General features: G+C 42.4%; 1 protein-coding gene across 3 annotated transcripts; it reads right to left on the minus strand.

Annotated features, from left to right (window-relative positions):
- Positions 1–294: 294 nt before the first annotated feature.
- TFAM (transcription factor A, mitochondrial) lies at positions 295–9,370 on the minus strand. 3 transcript variants are annotated; one of them, XM_049809534.1, is made up of 8 exons: positions 9,285–9,370; positions 8,988–9,115; positions 6,967–7,037; positions 4,838–4,987; positions 3,299–3,394; positions 2,194–2,250; positions 1,815–2,017; positions 1,134–1,210 (listed from the first exon to the last, which is right to left on the minus strand). In XM_049809534.1, the coding sequence occupies exons 1-7, from the start codon at positions 9,350–9,352 to the stop codon at positions 2,015–2,017; spliced, it is 573 nt and encodes a 190-aa protein (XP_049665491.1). In that variant the 5' UTR covers positions 9,353–9,370; the 3' UTR covers positions 1,134–1,210; positions 1,815–2,014. The 3 variants fall into 3 exon arrangements, with proteins under 3 accessions (XP_049665490.1, XP_049665491.1, XP_049665492.1); XM_049809533.1 differs by lacking the exons at positions 1,815–2,017; positions 3,299–3,394 and having other exon boundaries at positions 295–1,210; XM_049809535.1 differs by lacking the exons at positions 1,134–1,210; positions 1,815–2,017; positions 2,194–2,250 and adding an exon at positions 3,640–3,869 and having other exon boundaries at positions 3,294–3,394.
- Between the last annotated feature and the right edge of the window lie 245 nt (positions 9,371–9,615).

The following is a 9,615-nucleotide window of genomic DNA, read 5'->3' on the forward strand; positions in this document are numbered from 1 at the left end:
CGAAGGAAGAAAGCCAGGAGCAGTGGGATACGGGTCCCATCAGTAAATTTCAAAAAAAAAAAAAAAAAAAAAAAAAAAAAAAGCAAAGCAAGGGACTACTTACTGGCTTTCCACTCCCCATTGGTAAACAAGAAGCTTTGCCGGCTTCTGTGGGTCATTCAGGATGGATGAAATCCACTGCCTACTGAAAAAGCTTGCCTGCCTTCTAAAAACAGATTCTCCAAACTACCTGTGAGACTTTCACTAAGTCAGAGAGACCCCCCCCCCCAAAAAAAAAAACCAAACAAGCAGCCCTTCAAAATATCCATATTTATTACTTCAAAACTCAAAGTTCTAACAGTTCACACGTTTCTTTTCCTTCCAGGCTGTCCCAAATATGACAAGAGGGAGCAAAAGTGTTTGCATGTATCCAAACAAAACTGTGGGAAAAAAGTCCAATAAAGATAGGTTTATACAAAACTCATATGGTCTTTAATTAAATGCGACATAAGTGGTATACACAGATTGATACATACAAAAGGACAGATGCATGAAATAAAAGTTAGTATTTTACATTTCTTGTGCCTTTCGTTGAAACGTAGAACATTTCACTACCAATACCATGGAGGGAATAAAACGCAGCAGCATGAACTCAGATTTCAGCTCTTACAGAATGTAGATGGTAACATCGTAGAATATTCTCACTTTTGTATAAAAAAAAAAAATCTTATAAAAGTTAGCTGTTATCTACCATTATTGGAGAGCTCTGCTGATGTCAGTGAATGTCTCTATTCACAGCTTGACTAACTGTTCAGGTTACACCTGCAATGATTATTTCAGTCAGTTCATCAGAGAGACACTGAATCCTCTGTTACCCGATCACCTTTTCTACTTCTCCAGTGGGCCCTTTACGGGCTTTCCAAATTTCAGTGCTAATGCTGACTGCAGCATTAACACAGCAGGATAAAGACATGACAACCAAAGGGCCTTAAATGTAAAATACTTGACCATTTTATTCTTCCGATTTTTTCGACTTTAATTTTGCCTTGTTTTCATGTGAAGAAGCTTTGGCCGTTTCAGCTTTCTTTGCAGTTTCAGCAGTTTTCATTTTTGGCATTTGCCTTCTGGAACTTATCAGGTCTTCACGTCCAAGTTGAACCATTTTTGCTTCCCATGACTTCATTTCATTTACATACCGAACCTTATCATCTTCAGCAAGCTGCAGGTATGGCTGGAAGAAAATTATGCATCAACAGTTACGAAAGGGGCTTTGTCGGGGTAACTGCCATCTCACATCGTCCCCTCTGATACAAAGGTGACTTACTACAAGGCCTGTGCTGCGCACATCCCAGGCGTTCACTTTCGCCTCCAGAAAACTCAAAAACCATCAAACTTGCACAAAAAAACAAAACCTTAGCATTGAATTATGGTTATGTTACCAGATGGCCATTCCTGAAGAGGAAGTTTATTCAATGTTACTACTCAGAGCTAAGGCTTTTTATTTGAGTACTCTTCTGAGAGAGCTGGTTTGTGTAAGGAACAGGAACTATTTCAAATTCTTTTTCTACCGAAAAAACATGAAACTAGTGCATTTTTTAAGTACACATTCAAAACAATCTGGAAGAAAGGCATTCAGGAGGAAGGACAATGAGGTACAGAATACTTGAAAATCTGGAGGTTTAGATTAGATTTCAGTATAACACCCCTCCAATTTTCATATACCTACCTGCAGGTTCATATTTCAATACACCGCAAAAGCTGGAAGAAAACTATCCCCAAGATAACCAAAGTTAATAAATTACTGTGTGCACACCACTTGTAGATTTCTGTTTTACCTGTCAAAAGTCTTTCCATGAGCAGCAAATTACTATGCTGGTATTTAAAAATACTGTAGATTATGAGGAAAAAACCCCAAATTGTTGCAGATTATTCCACCTTCCTCCCTAGATGCCACTCAGCGTCCATTTCCAGGCATACAGAACTTCATCTCATCCCACTCACTCACGTTTCATCAACCATGTGAAACAAATGGTCACTACTGGAATAAAAGTAATGACAATCTTTTTCAGGACATGTAAATACAATCTCAGAGTAGTTGCCTCAGTATTATATTTTGAACAACTGAGTTCAGGATTTTGTATGAATTTATTAATTTTGACTCAAGTTTGTAATTTTCCAATTAGAACAAAACCTCATCAAAATCCAGTGACATACCTGCTTTTGAGAACTGGACAGTTTTTGCCATGCATCAAGTAAGTGCTTCAGCTTTGCCTACAAGATAATAGAATACACAAAACATTAGGATTATTTTAACAGCAGACTGACCACAGAGGGTTACAGATGAATGCCATGCCAGTGAAAGCCAAGTATAAACCAATGTAAAAAAGCACAGTCACACAGGCTTATACCCCACCCTCTTACCATATGTAAATAATAAATGATACAGTTCAACAGGTTGCTGGGCATCACCTAAGCCACATTTACAGATATATAAGCATGAAGCAGTTGAAGTCACTTAGCCTGCCGCAAAAGCAGTCAGACAGAACAGCTGAGCTGATTTACAGAAATGTGACTACATCTCACCACACATACTGGTTTCATTTAAACCAAGCCCTAACTTAAGACAAGCCCACTTCAGTATGAACTGCATTGACAGGGAACTTTGTACCACTCCAGGAGCATATTGCCACGTGTGTCAAACCAGGCCTCAGCTGACTGGAGATGCCTACTTTGTATGTAGAAAACCAAGGAACAAACTATTTCCACTATCCTGATTTACTGACTAAACGCATAGGGTAAGGAAAATACGAGGCATACAGGGGAGGTCTCCAGTGCTTCAAGTGCTGTAATCCACCAGCGTAACTTAAATCACCCCAAATTGCAGTTCAGTGCAGAACCTGCGAGTTTGCTGAGGAACTCTTGCACATTCCATAATATTGACTGTGCTATAGGAGGTACAATAACTGCTACTACAGAAATGGTAGCAGACCACCACAACCATTTGAAAAACTAATGTATTTCTACACCAAACCAAAGAAAAGTAGAATTCTCTCCTTACAGAAGAAACAGATGAAGTCTGTAACACTGAAGTGCAAAAAATAGAGCAAATATTTAAGTCTGTATACCCACACAGCAGTTTATATAGGACATGCCACCAGCAGTAGAGCCAGATCCCTGCAGCCTAAAAAAACTCCATAACCTAAGCAAATCAAAATCCAGATACTGAACTATTGAGCAGTTTCTTTGAAAATGACAGAATCTAAGACAGATTTTCTGAATACAACGGGTCTATTTTAAAGAACAATCCTTCCTGGCTTACCATAGGTGATATTCCCTCACTTTCTTGAAAGTTTTCTGACACAAAAATGTTAAAGCCGCTACGAGGTCTTTTAGGTTTTCCAAGCACGGTCAATTCCTTTAAAAACAAGAAAAGTTATTCAATCTACCAAGCATGCATTTTTCCAAAACTAAACTTAACATCTGTCTTTCTATTTTATACAAAAATCAGACTCAAATACATCTTTTGGTGTTTAATTCTATAAACTGGACTGTATGTCAAGATGCTCTCACCACTTGTCAAGACTGATGCTAAACTAAATAAAGAAAAGCTAACTTGAATTTTCACAGACATTAAAAAAAGCATTTAAAACCGATTCTTACTTCAGCTAAGTCTTCCAGAAACCAAAGACTGTTACTAAATCCCACTCAGTAAGAAAGTCATCACAACAAGTTTTTTATTATCTTCATAAGACTTCGGTTTCTGGTATGAAATACTGTACACTTGCAGAGAGGAGGGCAGATACCCAACTTTGTGGAAGGTGAGAGGGTGGAACAGAACCAGCAGATTTCCAGGGAAACAGAACTAGGTTTCTGCTATCAGAATGCTTTGCCTACAGGGATGATGGTGAGAGAGGGAAATTACAGCAAGTTATGGATGCAATTACACTTTTTTCTTACACTTTACAATTTTCTCCAGCCCTAAGACATTCCCACTGCAGCCTTGGTGCTGCAAATTAACATCTGCTTAGGTATTAGGTATGCCAGCTAAATTCCTTGTGGTGCCATACTCTAAAAAGGATCAGCAGAATCATTTGATTAAAAACTTCCTCTAAGCAGGGGTCTTTTAAACCAAATTAACTTAAGTTTCGCCAGTTAGGACAATATCACACCAGCAGTTTAATTCACAGAAATGAACAAGCAACAAGCAACCCCTTCAACTTCTTTTTCCCCTGAACAAACCATAATATTGTACCTTTACAGATGGTTCTGTCTCTCAGGATTTATATATAAACCAGCTAAAAGGGAACGGGGAAGATGATCTGTATGAATAAGTCAATAAAGGACACTAACAGATGTGCCTCTATGCAGCCCTAATTCAACACGTCAGCAGCTACACAGAAAGCAGCAGAATCCAGAAAAAGGAAGGAAAAAAGGCCACTTCAAGCAGCTACTACCTTGTAGGGGCCACTGAAGTAACAGATACAAGGCCTTTGTAAAAAGCTATTTCTGGATGTCTTCCTAACCAAAGAAAGTGTTGCTGGTTCCAATGTCTTTTATTACCTATCATATCTCAGGCAGCTTTTGAAATAGGAAGAAAAAGACACAGAGAAGCTACCTGTGAGCACAAAGGTATCTGCTAGTTCTGGTCTTCAAGCACAGGAAAGTCACTAAAATAACTGCTAACACCAGCAATTATTTTCATCCATGGGGTTTTGTTTTAGGTTTGTGGGGTTTTTTTAATTATTATTCTGAGAGTTGCTTTTATATTTCTAAACATGCCTCAACTCTGCTCTGCATACCAGACAAATAGACTTCAGGTTCCTTGAGAAAAATGAAACTTGAACTTCAAAATACTTACTCTTTTTGCCCTGAACGATCTTCTTTTTGCCAGTCGTTTTCTCCTTTCTTCTCGCAAAGCCGCAGCCTGGGCTGGAGTTAGCTGTGCTTTATATGCAGCCAACTGCTCTTTATATCTTTGCCAGTCTGTCTTTCTACTTTCCTCATAAACCTACAACACAAACAATCATCAACCTTAAACAGATGCTTTTAGTAAGAAGCACTCGACCATTAAGCAAGCTAACACTTCTAACCTACTAAGAAAAAAATATTACAGACTATGCTGGAACATAAGATTTTTAAAGTAAAGTAGCAATTTCAGATCTGTTTGATTAGCGGAATGGATTCATAAGAACTCAAGATTAAAAACCTGGGCTCTTCCCATGAATAATCTTAGTTAATCTGATAACATCGGATGAATCTTCAGATACATCCCAATGCAAAAAACAATCTTCCACACAAGGAGGAAGAGCTGAAGCTTGTTTGAAATGATTACTCTTAAAGTGTGTATACTCACTGCAGCACACAAAAGCTCCAGTCACTGAACACATTTCTACACTGGCGTGCTGGGTTTGTGTGGCAAGGTTTTGGTAGCAGGGGGGTTACAGGGTTACAGCGAGAAGCTGCTGGAAGCTTCCCCTGTGTCCGACAGAGCCAATGTCAGCCGGCTCCAAGACAGACCCGCAGCCAGCCAAGGCTGAGCCGATGTAGCACCTCTGTGATAACATATTTAAGAAGGGGAAAAAGTTGCAGGGGGCACAGAAATGGCAGCCAGAGAGAGGAGTGAGGACATGTAAGAGAAACAACCCTGCAGACACCCAGGTCAGTGAAGAAGGAAGGGGAGGAGATGCTCCAGAAGCTGGAGCAGAGATTCCCCTGCAGCCCGTGGGGAAGACCCTGGTGAGGCAGGTTGTCCCCTGCAGCCTGTGGAGGTCCATGGTGGAGCAGATCTCCACCTGCAGCCCACTGAGGACCTCACACTGGAGCAGGTGGATGCCTGAAGGAGGCTGTGACCCCATGGGAAGCCCACACTGGAGCAGGCTTCTGGCAGGACCTGTGACCCTGTGGAGAGAGGAGCCCACGCTGAAGCAGCGTGCTCCTGAAGGACTGCAGCCCATGGAAGGACCCACACTGGGGCGGTCTGTGAAGAACTGCAGCCCGTGGGAAGGACCCACGTTTGAGAAGTTCGTGGAGGACTGTCTCCTGTGGGAGGGACCTCATGCTGGAGCAGGAGAAGAGCGTGATGAGTCCTGTCCCTGAGGAGGAAAGAGCGGCAGAGACAATGTGCGATGAACTGACCACAACCTCCATTCCCCTGCTTGGGGTGAAGGAGGTATAGAGAAAATCAGGAGTGAAGTTAAGCCCAGGAAGAAGGAAGCGGTGAGGGGAAGGTGTATTAAGACTTGGTTTTCTCATTAGCCTACTCTGACTTGATTGGTAATAAATTAAATTAGTCTTCCCCAAACTGAGTCTGTTTTGGCCACGATGGCAATTGGCAAGTGATCTCCCTGTCCTTATCTTTTATCACAAGCCTTTTGTTGTATTTTCTCTCTCCCCTGTCCAGCTGAGGGTGGGGAGTGATAGAATGGCTTTGGTGGGCACGTGGCACCCAGCCAGGGTCAACCTACCACAGAAAGTTACCTGTAAGTTAGGTCTCTGGTTACTATCTAATCAGCAGAAAAAAAAAGTTGGTCCTTTCATCAAAATTAACTGAGGTTTCACCTAACTTATGCATATGAAAGCAGAACACCTTTACAATACTCATGTTGTTATACATCAAATGCGCACACATATACACAACTATCATTCAAAAAGAAATGAGATATTGGTTCCCAGCCCTACAGCTGCATAGAGCAAGATCTGTCTTGTTTGTTTCTCTGGCAACAGATTAAAAATACTAAAACCAAGGTCATGTGTAAAAGTATCAAAGCATCTTCCCTTGAGTACTTCACAGCTCCCAATTCTCTTCAGAATTGTTTTTATGTCTGAACCTTTGTATGCAAGTGCTTTTTTTATTGTTGTTTACAAAAAAAAAATCAACAACAAAAAACCCACAACAAAAAACAAAAACCCACAGTGGACACCAAACCAAGAAAACAACGACTAAGCTCTATAGAATTCAAAGTACACAGGGCAAAGATACAAACCTACCTGCTTCTGTGATGCTGGCAACTCCTTCCAAGCATCTGCTATTTTTTTAATCAGCTCCGTGTTGGTCGCTTCTGTACATTAAAATTAGAAAGCAAGAAAATAAAGATCAATATCGTATCTTTAGTAAGCTTCAATTTTTCCCAAGGAGAGCTATCACTAGTGTTTTTTTCCTGTATAAATATATTTTCCTCCTTTCATAAAACTAACTTACTGTGGCAGTTAAAGAGAACTCTAGTATTTGGAGAGCAAAGAGTCCCTGCTCTTGGTTCAAACTCAAAGGAAACATGGTGTTATAAACTGAAGCACCATTCCAAGACAGACAGCTATTACCACTCCACAACAGTTTCTTTTTTTTTTTGTTTGTTAGTTTTTTTTTTTAAAATCCCCTTTTGAGCTGGATCCTTTTTGATACAATGCAAGATGGTCTGAACTTGGAAGGGGGGGCCAGGGAAGAAACCAGAAGTAAAACTTCCAGTTCTCAAGAGAGTCTGCTGGATTATTCAAAGCAAGTATAATGTGACCTTATCCACCTGATATAGCAGACATGCTTGATCTTTAATAAAGTCCTTCACTTACAATATTATTCAACAGAAGTAAGGCTAAAAAAATGTAACTTCCTTCTCCCATAAATAAAATTACAGACAGTGACTTGAATTTGCTTTGGGTTTCAGCTGACTGAATTTGACTCTGGCCCTTGCACTATGGTAATTTGATGAGATTTCCAGCCAGACCTGAATTTGTTAAAGGGAAAAAACCCCACAAACCCAAACTAAAAACCCCAGGACTTTAGAAAGAGGATATAACTTTTCTTTTCTTGAAAAACCCTTTTCCAGGCTTTCCCTCTGCTTCACACTAAAAGAAAAAATAGGTCTTCCTCTCTCCCACCTCAAATGTTAAGTTCAGCCATCTCAGCAGTGGAAAAGCAGAACTAAGCTCTTATCAGTAAACCTGACTTCCAGAATTCTGGAAAACCAGTCAGATGGGGAGTTTTTAGTGCAAGTATACCAATCTTAAAAACCTTTGAAAGTACAATGATTTGCCAATGATAAAACAAATTATCAGGTTATTTTTGAACATTACCTCTATTGGAACAAGAAAGCCCCAAATTCTCAATTTGCATATGAGATACAGTACATTTATTTGCAGATTATTCGAATTTTGGAAACTGGAAAACACTGGTGCGGCATGTAATTACAATAAGCTCTACAAGTTCAGTGTCTCAACCTTTCAGACTGTTGAATGCTCAAACTAGTGAGCAAAACAGGGCATCAAATGGTCTTCCCTACTTAAATTTACCTCACGACTTGGCCAGTATCACCACAGTCCTTTTGACATTTTAACACTCATTTCAAAAGTATTTTCAAAATCAGCACAGCTTTCCATTTTGCTGCTCTCTGACACGACTTACTGCATTGCCTATAAATGAAGTTTTCAAAAACCATTTTCCTCTAAATACATTTACTTTTTCTCCCGTATATGCTGAGGCAATCCAGTACGTGTAGTTTTTAAACCACTAGAGCATCAAAATAAAAGCATATACAACTTGTTATATCAGCAATAACGTACTTCAAATACATAGATTTAAAAATAACTGAAAACCACAAATAATCGTTAACATGTATTGCCCAGGTGAGCTCTTTCTTCAAACACTTTTAAAGTTACAGACAAGTGCTCCCTTTTTTGAGTTACTAAGTACAGAAGACTAAGCTAACACTGTACAGGCAGTAAGTATGGCAATACTGAATTTACCTGTGGTATCCTACGGATAGGAAGATGTTTTTGCTATCTCCCGAAATCAGGGTAACGTGCTTTACGACGTTTACTTTCACAAAGCAATACTTCGTTCCAGTTTTATTTTTAAACCACGCATTCTGGAGGAAAAACACCGGATGTACCTAGAGCGACGGCAACTTCACGGCAGAACCTCAGGCACACCCCACACGCCAAGACCCCGCGTTCCTGACGGCAAAACAGCCCCAATCGCCCGTCCTCTCGTACCCAACTCCCTTCAGGCCGCGTACCTGGATTTTTTTGCCTGAAAGCATTATGGTTTTCCTTCATGAAACGGAAATAGGCCGTCAAAGGCCGCTTCGGGGGCCTATCCGAGCTGATCCCCCTGCTGAGGCCTTTCTCCGCCGAGCCGCCGACCCTGCACACAACCGCAACGCCCGTTAACGACCGCCGCGCCGCAACGCCTCGCGGGGCGCCCGGCGCACGCGCCAGGGAGCCCGGACGCCCCAGCCCGCCGAGAAGGAGCATCCCCCACCCCTCCACCCCCCACCGGTCCCCGGTAACCCCCGTCCGCGTCCCGCCGTCACCTGAGGAACCGCTGCGCGCCGCTGAGGAGGGCCGCGGCCCGGCCCAGCAGCGCCAGCGCCGCCGCCATGCCTCCGCCCGCCGCGCCTGCGCGCGCGCGCGCGCGCGGGAGAGAAGGCGGTCGCGCGGCCACCGCACAGTACCCCGGGATTGGCTGCCGCCGCCAGCAGGAGCGGGGCAGGGAAACGAGGCACCGCCCCTCCGCAGTGGAGGGGCGCGGGCCAAGGTGACACCCCCCCTAACCGCCCCCCCCCCCCCCCCCCCCCCCGCTTCCTTCCGCGGCGGCGCCCCCGGCCCCGGGTCCCGGCGTGGGGGAAACATTCCCGGCCCCGG

The sequence above is a fragment of the Accipiter gentilis genome, chromosome 9 (assembly GCF_929443795.1).
Source record: "Accipiter gentilis chromosome 9, bAccGen1.1, whole genome shotgun sequence".
NCBI lineage: Eukaryota > Metazoa > Chordata > Aves > Accipitriformes > Accipitridae > Astur > Astur gentilis.